Below are 18,777 nucleotides of genomic sequence, written 5' to 3'. Positions count from 1 at the left end.
TTTGTTTTTTTATGCTGCAGTGTTTATGGGATTGCAGCATTTTCCTGTTACGTGTGTTTTGGGTTTGGGGTCATTTGTGTAATTAGAGCGTTTGAACTTTCCTCTCTCGGCCACTATGATTACAATCATGGTCAACAAATCAAAGTCAGAATCACAATATCGTTCACTGATTTTGACAAATGTGAATAATTTCAATAAACAGTATCGGTATCAGTATAGGTATCGACAATAGTACCCAGTCTGTGCTTGGTATCGAATTGATACCAAACTTTGCAGTATCGCCCACTCCTCGTGGACGTGCGGCTGTGCGCATCCCCCTGCTTCCTCCTCCTCCTCCGCAAGTAAACCTCGCTTTTTAATTGGTCAGAAAAACCAACAGGAAGAGCGGAACAGACCGCTAGTGCGCACACTGTCAAGTTCAGACAGATACATCCAGAACTATCGCTTCAGCTTTCGTCAGTCACCAAAATCGTGTGCCTACTTGTCTGCAGGCGTTTCCACGTTTGCAGTCATCTTCAGACAACCTCGCGGACGTCGTTGCAATATTTAAATAAGAGTCATTTGCACCGAAGTTTCCGGAAATACAACACAGAGGGCATCGGTGTGGCAATGGCAGCGTACAAACTAGTCCTGATCCGCCATGGAGAGAGCTGCTGGAACCAGGAGAACCGCTTTTGTGGGTGGTTCGACGCGGATTTAAGTGAGACAGGAGAACAGGAGGCCAAGAGAGGAGGACAGGCCTTAAAAGGTACAGTCATGATACACGGCCTAATCGGCCATTCTCTTATTCATTGGATTAGTCCTGCAACCCGGTGCCTCTTACGCAACTGCGGCATGGGTGTCAGTAGAGACAGAAGTGATGATTGATGACAAAGCACACGCAGTAAACACAAACAGTAAATACACCTCTATATTATGTACACACAAAAAGGCAGTTTGATCACACAAAAGAAAGTCGGCGTATGGCTACCATTTTCAGGTCGAAATTTGGACTGTCCAAATTAAATGATAAAAAATAATCAATAGCCTGCGATTGCTTATGATAATTAATACATATAGTGAACAAGGGTGGTGACTGTCATTGCAGGAATTATTTATTGTTTGTAGTATTTTTTTCTATGTGTCATTTTTTAACAATAATAAGGATTTCAACAATTAAATGTACATAGTACAAGTGTATGATGACTATTGAAAATGTGTAATGAATTGCAAACATCAGTAACAAACAGGTCCCAATGTGTGTACTGTCTTCAAAAAGCTTTGTGTAATTCAGCTCAATGGAGGACAATGCACGGTGGTCAACACTTGTGTAAACGTTAACTATTGGTATAAAGCAGCGCTGTCCACACTTTTTCCACTAAGGGATGAAGTCAGAAACACTGAAGTATGCAGGGTGTCGTTTTGATACATTTTGTACATTTACAGATGCTACAACCATCCAATATAGGTGAAAATGCACACACCTATGTGCATGAGCAATATCCAATGAGTTTGTTGTCTCTATGTCTTGTGTAACTTCAGATGCTGGCTATGAGTTTGACATTTGCTACACATCCGTTCTCAAGAGGGCCATCCGCACTCTGTGGTTTGTTCTGGACAGCATCGACCAGATGTGGCTGCCGGTCCACCGGACCTGGCGCCTCAATGAGCGCCACTACGGTGGCCTGACCGGGCTGAACAAGGCTGAAACAGCAGCTAAACATGGAGAGGCCCAGGTCAAGATCTGGAGGCGCTCTTTTGACATTCCTCCCCCACCCATGGATGAGGGGCATGACTTCTATCAGACCATAAGCAAGGTTACTCCTTAAGGAAGCAGCATGTCATTCTGAGTTCTGGCATCCTAATTATATCACTGGAAGCAACATGGGTATAATAAATGTTGTCCTTTGTGATAGGACCGACGTTATGCTGATCTGACAGAGGAGCAGCTTCCAACCTGTGAGAGCCTGAAGGACACCATTGCAAGAGCTCTACCCTTTTGGAATGACGAGATTGTTCCACAGATCAAAGAAGGGAGGAGGGTGCTGATTGCTGCCCATGGCAACAGTCTCCGTGGCATTGTCAAGCACCTTGAGGGTAAGAACAACACTGGGTCTGAGTATTTTGCTACTGCCCATTTGTTTGTCTCATCACTTTTAAACTGCAGTAATACTTGGAACAAATAAAGTATCTATCTGCTACAATTTCTATGATTTTTAAGTGTCCGCGAAGTAAGAGTCCTTCTTTATAAATGGACTATTATACTCTTTTTGTAGTTAGAGCATATAAAATCTTTTTTAGCATTATTGGAGCTCTGAAGACATGAAATAACACCCTGAGAGTCACTGTTACACTTGTATTACCCAATATAGCTGACGTAATAACACAAAATAAGACATGTTAGACATACAGCAAATGAGACATAACGTATGCTCGGACGTTAGTATTGTTAGCGTACTTCCTGTGGTGGCTATTGTCTCATCAGTGTAACGTTACTGACACCTAGTGACCAGTGTAGAATATTACTGTTTGTGGTTACGGAGAGACTGCACTTCAGTTTGCTCCATTAACAAGTGGGGAGAACTTGAGCTGTCAATTTTTTTTTTGCGTAATTAACGCATACGCATATAAGGCAAGCCACGGCTCTCTGTTATGACGACAAACGGCGGCACAGTGTAGCTCCCCACAGAGTCACGCAGAGTCTGACACTCTTTTATAACTTTATTCTGACCTGAACACATCAACAGCAGTGCAATTTCAACACCATATATGTATCTTCAACTCCAAACACTCCAGACACTTCTTCATTGTCAAGAGACAGATTGCAAAATGCATTCACGGACACTCGGAACATCACAACATAATAATGAAGATATAATGGTATTAAAAATCCTATCATTTTATACATCTAGAATCACAAAAAATGTTATAAACCATTACTTCGACTCTTGACACTTGAATGTGTATAAGTATTCTGATGACATGTTGTATCATATAAGTCTACTGTAACTTGCTAGATCAGGACTGATGCTGATGATGAGGCCTGCCTGTTCTTTCCTAGGTATGTCTGAGGAGGCCATCATGGAGCTGAACCTGCCTACAGGTATCCCCATCGTGTATGAGTTGGACAAAAACCTGAAACCCATAGGAAGCATGCAGTTTCTGGGTGATGAAGAGACCGTACAGAAGGCCATGGCAGCTGTGGCTGCTCAGGGCAAGGTCAAGAAATAAACTCCACTCCCAAGAGTGGGATGGTGTTCCCATCAATCCCATGCTGTGTAGTTAAAAAAATAACTAGTCTACAGGCCAGTTAGTGTTGTCATCATCACAGACTTCACACATGCGCACACACACTGTGCACTTTTTTTTAAGTTTTCAGTCGTATGCATCTTTAAGTCAGTCATAGACTTTGAGGTCGGATTTGAATCATCTATATTTTTGGACATAACAAGATTTTAGAGAATGAGTATTCATGATGTATGTATTGACCAAAATGTTAATCCAGGACCTTTAACATGTGAGTGTGTATAGCTTACCATATATTGTAACACTGGTGGTAAAAGACCAAGATGATTAACTATGTATTTTCTTTTGCTGTGACACTGAACATAATAAATTCCACAAGCTATTAAGTGTTGAAAATCTTTTTCATGCTGATTTCACATGTAACTTTTGGGGAAAAATTCATATACATTATTATCCTGTTGAGAAATGCTGTCTTCCTCTTAATTATATTCTCGTTGTATAAAATTGTCGTGGCAGGTGCAGGAGAGAGGAATCAATAATCACTAGGCTTTGATGAGGACACACCGGATTAAACTATTGTTTACCTATTTAAAAATGCGTAAACACGAGACTGGAAAATGTGATAGCTGTAATGTTCCTGAGACGGTAGATTATGTTCTTAAAAACTGCACGAGGTACGGCAGAGAAAGAAATGATTTAAAGAGCAAAATCACGGACATGAAAACTTAGTAATAGGGCATAATTTATTTTGTGTATTTATTTGTACCTTTTTTTCTCCTCAAAATTCCAAGCATTATCTGTATTGATATCGCCTATAAGCCATAGTGATCATTGGAGGGTGGCGCTATTTTTTTTTGCAAGTTTGCAAACGACGAAGAAGAAGCCTCATCCTGTCCTTTACAGTCAATGGCCTAACGAAGAGCCCTCCTCTCAAACATGTCGCCAATGAAGCTGTGTGTTCCTGGTAAGTGACTTACGTTCGTTGGTATTAAAACCAGTGCGTGGAAGGATTTCGTGTATCCTCAGTCTGGAATGGTATAGAAATTGTATTTTGACTAGTTACTATTTTCTAAGCACTCTAAAATCGACGCTTTAGATATAAGCCATGCTAACTAGTTAGTATCACGCGTGAGCTGACTGAGCTTGGACTTCCTGTCTTTACTTACTCTTTGAATTCTGCCTAACAAAAATGTACGTGTGCCTGTTTGTTCTGATAGCGGAGCGTAGATACGATATTTATACGTTAATAATGGAGTCATTTAGTTTTATATCTCTGGGCGGGAATTGTTTACTTTTACTTTCCACGGCAGGTCTCAGCAGCGGCAGTCATGTCCATCGCCCCAGGCAGCATTCCTCTCTCGCTTGTTTTGACTCTCATTGCAAATCATTAGTTGAGTACTGCGAGAAATGTATAAGAAAACCTGAATTCACACATGCTTGATTACAAATACAGTGCATATAAAGTCAAGAATGTTTAGGAAACTTCTGCATCATTCATATTACAGTGTAATACTTGTTGGGCTTCAACAGTTGCACAAATAAAACAACGGAACTTTAGCACCATTTAGACAACAATTAGACGATTAAAAGAGCTTTCTGTAAACCGATTCAACCCAGCAGACGGCACCTTGCATTGGAATATTTGGAGTTACGTTATGTCATACAGTATATCACAAAAGCTCACCAATCATGTTGTTACTTTATGCATATGTTCTTGACTACGCAGTCTTTGGTCAATGACAAAAATACCAGACAACGCTAAGCGAGCTTTTTAAAATTTTTGGTCCTGGCCAGAGTACCGAAGCACAAGTAGGGTTTGTCATCGTCTAATTTGTATAGAGATAAAAAAAAAAACTCAGACTCAGTGTTTTTTGTGTAGTTCAGTAAAAGAAGCTTTTTTGTAAGATATATGCAACTTTCTCATGTGTTTACAACTTATTTAACAACAGAACATGAAGTTAGTGACTTAGGGGTGTTTGATTTTGTGCAGGGGTAGACGCGTGTGCGCCTTGTGACGCACTGGGGATTTAAAAAAAAAAAACAACCATACGTGATGTTTCATGTAAGTGTATGCTGATTTTAAAGATAATGTACACGTCAGTGTACATCTAATACCTCGCTGTATTAATGAACAGATGTGTTATAATGCGCAAATAAGTCAGCTGCTGTAAGTAAGTATGAGGTGTGTTAAGAAACACAGTTACGATGCCACCTACTGTACAGAATTGTAACGACAAGCTCCACAGACAGTCTCATTATGTGTGAGTGAGGGCAAACAGGTAGCGGTAAATCCATCCATCTTCTATGCCGCTTATCCTCACTAGTGCTGTGTGTATGCTGGAGCCTATCCCACATGACCTCGAGCGAGAGCCGGGGTACACCCTGGACTGGTCGCCAGCCAGTCGCAGGACACATATAGACAAACAGCCATTCACACACACAATTTAGTGTCGCCAATTAACCTAACATGCATATTTTTGGAGTGGGGGAGGTAGCTGGTGTACCCGGAGAAAGCCCACGCACGGGGAAAACATGCAAACTCTACACAGTGATTCGAACCTAGATCTTTCAGATCTCCTGACTGTGTGGCTAACATGCTAACTAGTGGCAAATCTAAAAAAAAAAAAAAAACTAAAAAAAAAACAGCACCAGATCTATCTTTGGCGAGCCTAATTTATTTATGGCGGGTCACCACAAAGAAATGAGTATATGGGGAAACCCATTGTTGGGGTTAGGGTTGGCTCGTTGTCCCGGGGCTCTCGGCTGTCAGCCCCTAGTTTGTCATCAAAACAGCTGAACAGGCATGACTGACAAATGTCGTTTCTTTTCATCCTCATTAGTAAGTGTATTTTGTCCTCTCCCAGTAACAGCGCTTGTCTGTCTTTTGGCTGGTTTGTGTTCAGGTGACAAACTGTGCAGCGTAGAAGACTGTACTCCTGGCACAGGCGTATACCTGCGGCATGGCTACATCTACTCCTCACTTGCAGGCTATGTGCTGAAGAAGAACGAAGGCGAGGAGGTGAGAGAGGTGTGGTGAGTTGTGTGGAGGTGGAGAAAGCTGCAGAGGCATTTAGACATGTGGGAGTCTTTCATGCCACTGCAAAAAGCAGAGCTGATTTAAAACAGACTTGTTGGATGCTTGTGACAAAACAAGGGTTTTCAGCAGTCAGACCATCAACCTGTTAAACAGAAAAAAAATGGAATGAAAAGAATGCAACCGGTGTAGCGTTGGAAACAAAAAGTTGATTCGTGTTTTGTCTTTTCTTTCAGTTACCGGTCATCTCTGTTGTGAGAGAAACCGAAACCCAACTCCTGCCTGATGTAGGAGCAATAGTCACATGTAAGGTAATAATCACCAGCCACAATGTCTATTCATTTATAAAAATCCTGTATGTTTTTGCAACAGGCAACGGCTCTGTGAAGGAGAATGTTTTTGCGCACAGGGCAAGCAGAGCCCCTCTGTTAAACAGACATTTTATGAACAGGACAATTTAACCAAATGGTGCCTTTGCACTACTGCTAGTAAGGGTTTTGATCAAACGAGTACACAACCGTCAAAGTGCACTTGATAGGATGTATCCACCTGGTAAAAGTATATATTTTAGTATGAAAAACAGTTTTTGTTAACCTGGGAGGTGTCTTATATTACATTATCCAATAATAGTGATCAATTTAAATATTGTAACATGATTGTTAAATCAGGAGTTATGTCACCTTGTTGTTTGATTGGACAGGTAACCAGCATAAACCCCAGGTTTGCTAAGGTCCACATCCTTTACGTCGGCTCCACACCGCTGAAGGACCGCTTCAGGGGAACTATCAGGTACATGGAGGAACAATCATTTTGCTGGGCCTCACCATTCACTGTATAATACAACAGTCCATCTTCTAAACCTGCAGAAAAGAAGACGTGCGAGCAACAGAGAAAGACAAGGTTTGTTATACAGCATTGTACAGCTTCTGTGTGCTTCACATTTAAGATCATATGTGTGTTTCTGAACTCCCTGACAGGTAGAGACGTACAAATGTTTTAGACCTGGAGATATTGTCCTGGCCAAAGTGGTATCCTTTGTTGTCTTATGTTGTAATGTATTTTTGAAAATGTATTTTTAATGACTTTAGGCATGGTTCTGCCTAAAATTCAAATATTGCTGATGTATTGCATCAACCTTGTGTTTGACCTTTTGTGTTATACCATTGTGTGTCTTACCCTTGACTTGGACCGTGACAGATCTCACTGGGTGATGTGCAGTCCAACTACCTGCTGACTACAGCTGAGAATGAACTGGGTGTAGTGGTGGCCCACAGCGAAGCAGGTGAACTTGAATGCTTATTCAAAACTTGAAGACCGTTTGCTTCCAGTTTTAGCAACATTTGTTACTGTGGTTGTAGTGCAGTGATTTAGAACTGCAATGATTCATACCCAGAGGTGTTTCAAATTTCTAAATATTAGAAACATCTTTCAGTATGATGTAGTTCATGTACAGTAGTATGATGTAGACCATCTTACTATACGTGCACTTAGACCGGCCGTAGGAGCTCATATGACCGGTTGTGCCCTAGGCTTTAGACTAAACAAAGCTGATTTGGCAGTGTACATTCTATCGCTTTCTGACATAACCCTTGAATTCCATTTCCAGTACCGTGGTCTTCATTGTGCTTTTTCTCTTTGCCATCACATCCACTTGGAGGCATATATTTCCTGTACTGTTCAATTCCAAAAAACATGATTTTCAGTAGCATGTTATTTTAACAAGTGTTTCACTGTACACTAGGTGCACAGATGGTTCCCATCAGCTGGTGTGAGATGCAGTGTCCACTGACGCATGCCAAAGAGTTCCGCAAAGTGGCAAGAGTCCAGCCAGAGTATCTGCAGGCTTGAAAGCTCTTATAGACTTCTTTTCCTCCACAAGGAACACACAGCTTCCCTTCTCCTGATCTCTGGGTGACCAAGGAGCCTGCTGATTTGTTAGGATGAGACTGGATGACGAGTGTTTGGACACTTGCTGGCTTCATATGTCTTCATATTTTTTGGTCAATAGTGTGCTGTCAGACTGATGCAACCTCAATTCTAATTGCAACATTGGTAGAACACAACGTGTACTAACAGTATACTGTGGTCAAGTGCTTGTTGCCAGCTTAATTACAACCTGGCAGTCTGATTAGAGCTGCAATAAATTCTGTTGCAGTGCAGCATTCCAGTGTCTCAAGACAGGTGTTGGATACTCTTCTTTTCCACCAGTCAGTTAGGTTGCACCAATAACTTCATACTCTATCTTGCAGTCTGGACTGCAACATAGAGGAAACGTAGGTGCAGCTTAATGAGATTGTGCTTTGAATTGGCATTTTTTGGTGCTCACTTTTCTCAACGCATCAATCGATTCCATTTTCAAGGTGAAGTGATAAACACCTTTCACGCAACACGTGGAAGTAAATGTCTGTTTTCCAGCTCATCATGAGCCAGCGGAAAAGTATTTTATAATGAAATGAAGAACACTTGGATCTCTTTAGCTTCACTGCAGATGTCTGCACAAGTTAAATAAAATGGAAGCCTATTGCTCTTTTTGGTGTTTTTATGTCTAGTGATGTAATATATCATATTGGTTTATTGAGCAGTTGACATACATTATTTCTACAGTCAGTCAGATCATTGCACAGTAATGAAGCTCAAAAGGAGTAGGCTGAAGCAAGAGGCTTATGTACGCCTGCCCCAGGTTATGGACATTCATGCAATTTGAAGGCACATTTATTAAGCTCAAAAGATATGTTTATATTTCATCCTTTAAAAAGTGTTACCTCAAAATAGCATGAACACCATTACAGTATTACAGCTGACATAGCTGATACAACTGATATGTCCAGATCAAGGATTAACAATCTTCTATCAATAGTCTTTTGCCTTTTGATGTTTAAGACCTTCGATACAACATTGCCATATGCATGTTATAACATATGATGGACATAACAGTATACAGTACATGTTTGTATATAATGCTTGACCATTCGCAGGCACAGATCGATTAGCGCAGGGGTCACCAACGTGGTGCCGGCGGGCACCAGGTAGCCGCCCATGACCACGAGTTGCCCGCAAGCCTGCTTTTCATTCAGGTTTTCAGTTAATAATGTGAGAACACTAGAAAAAATGTATTCTGAAACATAAAATGTGAGTTGTGGATACCAGCATTTTGTGAATGTTTTGGTAAAACAAGCATATTTTATCTGTTTGGGTTGAAATAAGGTATGAAAATCATTTCTACAAAAATGCTCGTGGCCATTTTCATTTTCTAAAAGTAGCTCTCGCAAGAAAAAACGTTGGTGACCCCTGGATTAGCGTGTGCCTGTTTGCTGAGAAAGTTATATTGTATTTTAAAAATGGTTGGATTTGTCAAGTGTCTGTCACACAAAGAATGTGTTGTGCACTGTTTATTTACAGTCAGGCTTTATTTCTTCCTTGTAAAAAAAGACTGCAAAGTTAAAACAATATTGAGAAGACTTACACAGCAGTGCTCAGTCGTCAAAGCGGACTGACCGACATGCATTGATGTCAATAGAGAACTTCTTTTGGGATGGTGCACTAAACCCAAGTCCTGCACCTCTTAAGTTAGAGTCCATTCTGCGTGTGTGGGCATGCTGGAACTCCCTCATGAGTCCTTGCTGTAAATGCTCCTGTGCGTCCTTACAGAGTGCCATATTTGTTCTTGCCGTGCTCACGGTGGCGGAAGCTGACTGAAAGCCCTGCTTAAAGCCACCTATCAACCTGAGAAACTTGTGCTGCTGTTCAGAGCTTTCAAACTGGGCGGTGCCCCACTGACTGAACCTCTGAGGAGGAGAGGAGATTTGGAAGACAAACATTAGAACGTGAGTCAAGTCCTACAATTTGCTGGATGTGAAAATCAAACCAAAAGTCCAAAGAAAGAAGGACCACTGACTGTAGGTTGTTTGGCTTGTTCAGGCTGAGAGGCCTTGTCAATCTCCATCTGTAAAGCCTGTCGTCTTTCCTGTGACAAAGCACAACATCTATTACACCTTGCTGTTTGTATATCAGTTATCATGAAGAGGATTCCACAGACAGAAGACAACACCTTGCAAACATGATGTTTAGATTTTAGCACAACTACTATGGTGTATAATACGTATACAGTACAGTACAAATGACAGTTGTCAACATACATTTGTGACAAGTTCACCATAGGGACATTAGTGAAATATTGGAAATTGGCTACCAATGACCACAAGTAAAAGATGCCTTGTGACCTATTGGTCCAATTCCTTTTGTGGCACGTGGAAAGATACTTCCCACAGGTGCCAACCCCTTTATATTGCAAGCAGTGTTTCATTAGTGGTTCAGTTGCTAATGAACTTCTGTTGCATATCCATTCTCTAACCGACTTCAAGCGGAAAGGGATGGAGTTAAGAAGTCAATGTCAATGACAGTTAAACACATCTGTGTTATACCATCATGTCTTAAAATTGACTTTGTTCAGTCATGTTAGTGTACAGCACAATTTGAATAGGTGATGCACCAAATTCAGACCTGTAGTCAGTGATGCTATTATACACCACTCAAGTAGGAAGCTGGGGATTTTACTTTTGGGCAATTTTGGAATGTGCAAAAGTGGTGAGGGGCGGTGCCATTCTGGCAATTCCATTGCTATTATAACTGCATGTGTCCTACCATGTAACCACTGGGAAAAGGGTAATTCAAGCAACAAGACGCTTGCACTGTACTGTATTGTAGATTTGAATTGATATCCTATGGTGGTTAATGAAATGTGGGAATTGAGAGGTTACTTCTTGATTGTGACTAAAATAAATATATTAGCTCCACTCACCGGGTTGATGGTGACCTCATCTGTGTTTCCGGTCTTCTCCGACAAAAAGACCACATCCACTTGAAGAGCGTCCTGATAAATGAAGCCCATAACGTTTTACCAACAAAGAAGGAATGTAGACAAAGACAGACAGAAGAAATGAAAGAATAATGACACACTCACCAACTGCTCTTCCATCTCTTCTTTAATTTTTTTCTTTGCACTTTTTCTTTCTGCTGCTTTCTGATCAGAGCTCTTCTTTTTGCTTTTCTTGCTTGGTTCATTGTCTTCAACCTCTAAACATGTAGGTTCCTCTACTTTTTGTTTCTTCTTCTTCTTAGTAGATTGCATCTCTTCTTCTGTGCTAGCCACAGAGGATTTTCTCTTAGCCTTTTCTGCTTTTTTCTTTGGAGTTGTCCTGCTTTCCTTGTTCTTTGCAGGTTTTTCTTCCTCTTGAACATCAGCATCAGGCTGTACTTTGCCTGCTTTGTTTTTTTTCTTCTTTCGCTTCACCTCCTTGATCTCCTGTCTGTCTACTGTGTCTGATGCAACTGCATGCTCTGCTAACTGGACTTGTTTCTTCTTTTTTGTTGCAATTATTTCTTCCTTTTCTGCTGTGTCTTTTTTCCTCTTTGTCTTGTGTTTCATTTGCTCCTCTGCACTCGCAACATTTTTGGTTTTCTTCTTCCCTTTCTTAGGCACCTTCTCTCCGTCTTCCTCCTCCTTCACATGTTCATGTTTCATTTGTGTCCCCTTATCCTTTATCCTTTTCTTCTTCTTCTCATTCTTTTGTTCCGCGTGTTTGAGACACTCTTTCTTTTGAAAGACTCCTTTGTCATCTGCAACCTCAGAATTGTTTGTTGAAATAAGCCTTTTTCTCTCTTTCTTGGCTTTCTTTGCCACTTCCTCTTCCTCTACTATAACATTTTCATGTTTAGTTTTATTCTTCAACTTTTTCTTTGGACTTTTTTCCTCTTCTTTTACTGGTCCCACTTCAGTCCCCACCTGCCTGTCAGTCATCTCTTTCTTTTTTATCTTCTTTTTGTTCCCTTTTTTGTCATTTCCATCCATAACATCAGGAACATTTGTCTGATTCAAAGAGTCTGATTTCTTCTTTTTCTTCATCTTCTTGTCTTGCACCACACCTCCTCCCTCCCAACACTCGTCTACTTTCATTGTCAAGCCCTGTTTTTTTACTTTTGTCTTTTTCTTGTCATCAGTGGCGTTTGCAATTTCACACAGCAAGGTTTGCCGTTTCTTGGGTTTCTTCTCTTCAAGATTCTCACCTGCCTCATCCTCAACCTTCATTTTCTCTTTGTCCTCCGGCCTTTGAACAGAAGAACACCTGTGTTTTTTCTGGGCAAATACATATGATGTGATATATTAAACATTAAATACTTTTTTTTCTAATTTGATTACCACTCAGATGATGCAGTGGTTGTGTGCGTCTAACAAACCTTACAGCACTGCTTAGGGAGAGATTCTTGATCAATGTCTTTTTGCAGAGCCAGTCGCTTCACCTGTTTGAGAAACAAAACCAAACTGATTAGAACTGGCACCAAATACAGCGGATCCTCAGTGGTTGTGATCAATCCATTCCAACGGGTCCGTCTAAAACCAAATTGTCCGAAAACTGAAACTATTTTTCCCATAAGAAATAATGTAAATCCAATTAAATCCAAACGTTAACACAAAGCACGTTTAATATAGAACGATTACAGTTTTACATGCAGAAATGCATATAAATGACAATAATAGTGATAAATGAACATCACTTTCACCTTTGCTGAAGACTCTTGTTGGCAAAGAATGATGAGCGGTGAGGGAGAAGAACAGAAGAGAGCCCCGCGAATGCCACCTCCGTACTTCGCTGTGACGTCTTCAAGTGTTTCTCACCTTATTTATCAGTGTTGGCACTTGTGTTATAATACAAGAAAGCACAGACAACGATTGTGTGCTAACATAACCTTGTTTACACCAAACAGAGGTGTTCAAAGTGCGGCCTGGAGACCACTCCCGGCCCGCGGCACATTCTAAAAAAGAGGTGCCCATTACGTCAATTGCAAGCTACTGGTCAATCAAGAAGGTAGTTTGGGTCAATCGCATAAACGTCACTTTGTAGATGTCATATGACCGTCAGCTGACATTAAGCTCCCCTCCTGATTCGCCGGTCAGCAGTACGATGTGTATATCTATAGCAAGTTAGAGAAGTTGTAGTTAATTCAGTTCATGCATTTGTAGTGGCTAGTTATGTAGAAAAAAAGTGGTTTGGTGGCTTTGCTTCGCGTCCTGAACTCCACTATAGAAATGTGTGTTTTCTCCACTTCCGTTTGTTAAACTATTATTTCATAATTAATTGGCCATTGCTGAAACGTTTTTAATATGTTGCCTTGACTTCAGATGCATTGTATTATGCACCATCATTAGGCCTAACACGATAATCGATTAATCGAACAATTTTAAAAAAAGAAGAGGTTGATCATTTTGACAGCCTCAATAAATTGAGATGTGCATATACGTATATATCCTTTTCCTCGTCTCGCTGTACCACACAGCCTCGATGACAAGAGGGTTCACTCTGCATGTGTCTGCGCGTATTGGTTCTATAGTGGAATGAACGAAGAGAGTGAAGCCTCCTGTCAGCCATTCAGCCTCTCTGTCCCAGTGGAGGCAGGGGCTACTAGTGAGTGGATACACAGACAAAGTTCTAGCAGTTAGCAAGCAAACGCTAATATGAATGAAGGCACAAAAGCCGAAAGCCACAGCTCCAATGTGGATGTGCAGCAGAGCCTTCGTCCCGACAGGCAACGCTTACTGAGACGTTTGATCGGCGGAGTAAATATAAAACAAAACCGCGCAAAATGATGCGTGCTCGCTACATTGCAAAACAAATTGCAACCTTTCAATACAGTCGAAAAGCCAAAATTACGGGAAATGTTAGAAATGTTTAACAGATAATATGAATTGCCTGGGAGAACGTACATGCACATGTCACATACAGCAATTCCTGAACTGTATAATCGAGTGAAAGAAGACATGTTGAAGGACAATCAGCAACATTGCATTTTACTCTGCCACTACAGATACAGTATGTGGTCCAGATCAAATATGACTCCTACATTAGTTTAACAATACACTACATAGCTGCGTGTGTGTATGGTTTTATTGGAGTGCTTTTTTTCTTAACAGAGAGGTCTATATAGGCAACTTCTGTGTCAAGCATGTGGCTCACACAGGTACACTATACTTGAGCACCATCTAGTGGTTCTCTCTCATGACAATGAAAAAATTATCTAAAAATTAATTTGTAGCACAATTATCGACCAGCAAAATCTGTTATTGTGACCGGCCAAATCATCATTTTCATTTCTTGTATATCAAACAATACATGAACTGTGTGTCTTATGAATGCTATATGGTTATTTTGAGTATTACTAGTACTCGGGTTGTGTACTGAGGAATTATGTGTAATTATCTTTCCCATATTGAATTGAAATATTGAATGATATCAACTACTCTGAAGACCTGTAAAACTCTGTAAAAATATGAAATACTAATCATTAGTATTTAGTATAGTAGTTTCAAAGTTTATGGTTAGATTTTACATATAGATTTACATGTATATTTTACATATATATTTTATTGTAAAAGATAGATCATGTCAACTTGCAACTCGTTTGCTGGAAAAGTGTGCGCACCCCTGATATATTCAAGAAAACTAAAAAAATAAAACAGCAGCAAAAAAGGAAAAATTAAAAGTAATTTTACAAGGACAAAGTAAAAATATTAAGAGAAAAAACGTGTAATCTAACAAGAAAAAGTCATAAATTGACAAAAAGAATGTAATATTATTTATGAGAAAAAATAATGTAATTTTAGTAGCATAAAGTTGAAATTCTAAAGAATAAAGAATTGTTTCAAAGTCGTAATATGAGAAACAAAAAAAACAGCAAATAAAGTGTAATTTTTGGAAAATTAGGTTGCAGAAAGAGACAATGGTACGAGAAGTCAAAATATTATGGGAATAAAGTCATAATTACGAGAAAAAATGAAGAAAGGACGAGAAAAAAGATCTTGTGATACACCTAATTAAAAATAATGAAAATATTTGGGGGGTTTTGTCACATACTTGAGTCTTTTCTAGCAAAAATATACCAATTAAAACAGTTACATTTTTCTTTTAAATGAAAATATGGCCAGGGTATGAATGCAATTGGGCTTTACAGTGCCCCAACATAACTTACCTGATCAATCGCAATCTTGCTGGACCTTGATGGAGTCCTTTCAGAAATAAAGATCACTTCCTCATCAGAATCCGTCTGAAATGAATGAGTGAATGAATGAAATAAACAATGTAACTGGTTTTACTTTTTTCCTGATCTCAGTACAGTGTTTTCAAAAGAGGTGGCACCCGTTTACAGTCTCTTGATTGTAAGAAAGTTATGGCTGTTGCAGTTTAATTTGAACAGCATCTTAAACTGCCACTAGCTTTATAAAATAATAGTATTTATCAATAGTAAGTAAAGAGGTGACACAGACCAAAGTTTCTCTTACTACACCTTGCTGCGACATTGCAAGGTGTTGGACTTTAAAGTCATGTTTTAGAAGCATTATCAAAAAAATTTAATTGTCCGTTTAGAAGACACAAAAAAGAAATCTGCGTTCGGGGTTAGCAGAATGTGTTCATTGATTTGAAGCATGCTAGCTACTAGCATTGTATTGCTACGAAGCAACAAAAAGTAACATTTTCTTAACGAACGCGCAGACATACGTAGACATATATGTAATAACATTCCGTACAGTTTTATAATCCAAATATGACAGTCTTCTCACTTACTTTGAACAACTTGTTAATTCACGCGTAAAAGCTCTGACCTTCTTAACTAGGAAGTCGTTTGGGTCAGCTTCCGGTTAGCAACGACACGAGCTTGTCACTGCGCAATACGTACCCGGAACGCAATCGGTTCAACTGCGTTCTACGCATGTGCACAACGCGTCTACATCCGGTCGGCCTATTTTTCGGCAGTCACATGTTAGATATGGCAGCAAGCGTCCCGCCTCCACTCCCAAAAACGTTATTAGGATAGGTAGAAATTTGAGAAATAACAACATAATCAATCTTTTTTTCTCATATTATACCCATAGTGCAAGTGGACAATTTATTAGCCCTCTTTTCTTTGTACCATAATTTATTTTAGTTTGTTTTTTTTCGCCACTGAAAAAATACACAGAAAAACCATTTGCTAGGAAGATATGTTTGAATTTCCCCGTTTAGAAACAAAACTGAAAAAGCTAATTCCTCTCGATTATTCCATCATTGCACTCTACTTATGGTTGTTTGCAGTGAAATATAACTGCATTTTATGTGTTTTATTCTATTTATTTATGTATGTTACACGTAAACCGATATGACCTTTACGTCTGAGCTACGTGCATTGTTTAATTTTTTACGTAGCTAAGTCTTGGTGGATGTCATAAGACGGTAGAAACATCCCCATGCTAACGAAGTATTTTAATAAGATTAACAAGAGTCACTTATAAAATATATTACATATATGAAGTATGGTTATTCACCATTTATGTTCATACATTTAAAAAATAACTACCACAGCACGTGACGTCGCAGAAGCGCTATTGTAAAAATTAGCTAAAGGAGGAAGTAACGTAGTCCCCATAGTCCCTCCATTTTCTATGCCGCTTCATTATAACAAAACCATGCTACAAAAACACAGATTTTCTCAATTATGGAGTGGATGTTGGTGGATTTTATACATTCCTGTCATCGATGATAGCTTGGTATTTCTTGTGTTTAGTGTGGGGTGAAAACAAATACAAAGCTTGCTATGACATTTGATTTTCTTCCCTGGACATTTTGAGTGTCAAAAAATGTAAATCGCTACTCAGTTGACTTTTAAAACAGATTTTCACAGCCTAAATGATTATATATTTTGTAGTACTGTTGTACTTTACAAGGTGTGAGTCGATCACAGCTTTTGCTTTGACTCAATGTTAAAGCAATGGGGATGAAAGGCACTATTTACGGGTATAAGGTAGAGAAGTGAATGAGGTATCAAATTCGAGTTCAAGTCATGCTTTATCAGATAGAATTCAAGGAGCTGAACAAAGTAGCCGAGGAGAGGAAAGTCTGGGCTTACCTGCTTGGGCTGCTGCCCCCCGTGATCCGACTTCAGATAAGCGGTAGAAGATGGATGGCTTGAGGGAGAATAGATCGTCCAAAAAAATCTCTAGTTTTCACAATTACCAATTTAAATAGATAAAAATTGTCATATATTTTCATTTGGCACAAATAAAATGGCTGTCACTTATGGCTGATGGTATTCACGTAGCCGAATGTCCTTGGCGTGTACACTAAAGCAGTCTCCGCAATCAACAATTTGCAGTCATATTGTTGTTATGATTGTTTATACATTCAATGATCGCTAACGTTAATAGCTAAACTCCAAACAAAATTAAAATAGCTAAAGTTTCACACATTTTAATCTGACTTTTTAATGATTTATTTGTTTGTCTATATATACAGTGAGAGCTAATTTCCCTGTTTGTGTAAGCATACTTGCATACTAAGCATACTTAAAGCCAATAAAGCTGATTCTGATTTTCAAAACTATAGACAAACATCACTCCACTAACTACCGACCAGTTTCTTTACTGCCACAATTTTCTAAAATCGTTGAAAAGCTATTCAACAACAGGTTACATACATTTATTAATAAGAATGAATTACTCTCGGACAGACAATATGGATAGGGAGCGAACATTTCAACTTCCATGGCATTAATTGAACTAATCGAGGACTTTACCAATGCTATAGATGGCAGAAAGTGCGCAGCTGCAGTATTTATGGAGTTAATTTCATACATGTAACCACAATATCTTCATTAACAGACTAGAACGGTATGGATTCAGATGGTTAGTTTGGATTTTGGTGAAAAGCTACTTGGCAAACAGTATGCAACATGTGAAGCTAGGAGAATGCACATCTACAAGTTCAAATGTATCACACGGCGTGCCCCAGGGGTCAATACTGGGACCAAAACTGTCCAACCTATATATACTGTAAATGACATCTGTAAAGTCACAAAAGGCCTAAAGCTAGTATTATTTGCAGACAATACTACTGCATTTTGTTCTGGAGAAAGCACATACGCGCTAATAAAATAAGTCACAGATCAAATAACTGTACTAAAAAGATGGTTTGATAAAAAACAGACTGTCCCTGAACCTAAGTAAAAATAAAATGATACTATTTAGTAATAGCAGAAAGAATACTTATGCTCAAATATAAATAGATTACATAGACATTGACAGGGTGAGCGAAGAAATACATTTCTCGGCGTTATAATAGATGACAAAACGAGTTGGAAATCCCACATTAAAAATATACAACATAAAGTGGCAAGAAATACTTCTATACTGAACAAACCAAAATACGTTTTGGACCAAAAATCACTCCATACTCTCTATTGGTCTCTGGTTTTACCACATCTCACTTAATGTATGTAGATGTGGGGAAATAACTTTACAAGTACACTTCACTCATTAACTGTGCTACAAAAAAGGTAATTTATGATAATCCATAACGCTGGTTATAGAACCCTTTACTCCTAAAATCACAGTTATTCAAATTTGTTGACCTGGAAAACTTTCAAACAGCTAAAATTATGCATAAACGTAATACAGTTCTTCTCATCAAGGGAGGAGAAATATGATCTTCGGAAAA

General features: G+C 39.3%; 3 protein-coding genes across 10 annotated transcripts; 2 read left to right on the top strand and 1 right to left on the bottom strand.

Annotated features, from left to right (window-relative positions):
- The first annotated feature begins 354 nt into the window (after positions 1-354).
- LOC129182272 (phosphoglycerate mutase 1) lies at positions 355-3,607 on the top strand. The gene is made up of 4 exons (XM_054778157.1): positions 355-748; positions 1,522-1,796; positions 1,896-2,076; positions 3,041-3,607. The coding sequence occupies exons 1-4, from the start codon at positions 610-612 to the stop codon at positions 3,208-3,210; spliced, it is 765 nt and encodes a 254-aa protein (XP_054634132.1). The 5' UTR covers positions 355-609; the 3' UTR covers positions 3,211-3,607.
- knop1 (lysine-rich nucleolar protein 1) lies at positions 2,719-15,965 on the bottom strand. Of its 7 annotated transcripts, none has more exons than XR_008570613.1 (9): positions 15,874-15,965; positions 15,281-15,355; positions 12,818-12,952; positions 12,499-12,556; positions 11,220-12,363; positions 11,058-11,129; positions 10,155-10,223; positions 6,940-10,044; positions 2,719-6,404 (listed from the first exon to the last, which is right to left on the bottom strand). XR_008570613.1 is itself a non-coding variant. In XM_054778151.1 (7 exons), the coding sequence occupies exons 4-7, from the start codon at positions 12,342-12,344 to the stop codon at positions 9,733-9,735; spliced, it is 1,578 nt and encodes a 525-aa protein (XP_054634126.1). In that variant the 5' UTR covers positions 12,345-12,392; positions 12,494-12,556; positions 15,281-15,355; positions 15,874-15,965; the 3' UTR covers positions 6,753-9,732. The 7 variants fall into 7 exon arrangements, 1 of the variants encoding a protein (XP_054634126.1); XR_008570609.1 differs by having other exon boundaries at positions 2,720-6,404; positions 11,220-12,392; positions 12,494-12,556; XR_008570612.1 differs by having other exon boundaries at positions 2,720-6,404; positions 12,494-12,556.
- exosc1 (exosome component 1) lies at positions 4,081-8,788 on the top strand. 2 transcript variants are annotated; one of them, XM_054778159.1, is made up of 8 exons: positions 4,081-4,189; positions 6,129-6,244; positions 6,496-6,570; positions 6,960-7,048; positions 7,126-7,159; positions 7,237-7,287; positions 7,457-7,541; positions 8,001-8,788. In XM_054778159.1, exons 1-8 carry the CDS (start codon positions 4,162-4,164, stop codon positions 8,105-8,107), a joined length of 585 nt encoding a protein of 194 aa, XP_054634134.1. In that variant the 5' UTR covers positions 4,081-4,161; the 3' UTR covers positions 8,108-8,788. The 2 variants fall into 2 exon arrangements, with proteins under 2 accessions (XP_054634134.1, XP_054634133.1); XM_054778158.1 differs by having other exon boundaries at positions 6,129-6,253.
- Positions 15,966-18,777: the final 2,812 nt, after the last annotated feature.

The sequence above is a fragment of the Dunckerocampus dactyliophorus genome, chromosome 6, assembly GCF_027744805.1.
Source record: "Dunckerocampus dactyliophorus isolate RoL2022-P2 chromosome 6, RoL_Ddac_1.1, whole genome shotgun sequence".
NCBI classification, from domain to species: domain Eukaryota; kingdom Metazoa; phylum Chordata; class Actinopteri; order Syngnathiformes; family Syngnathidae; genus Dunckerocampus; species Dunckerocampus dactyliophorus.
This window is presented reverse-complemented; position numbering and strand designations above follow the sequence as displayed.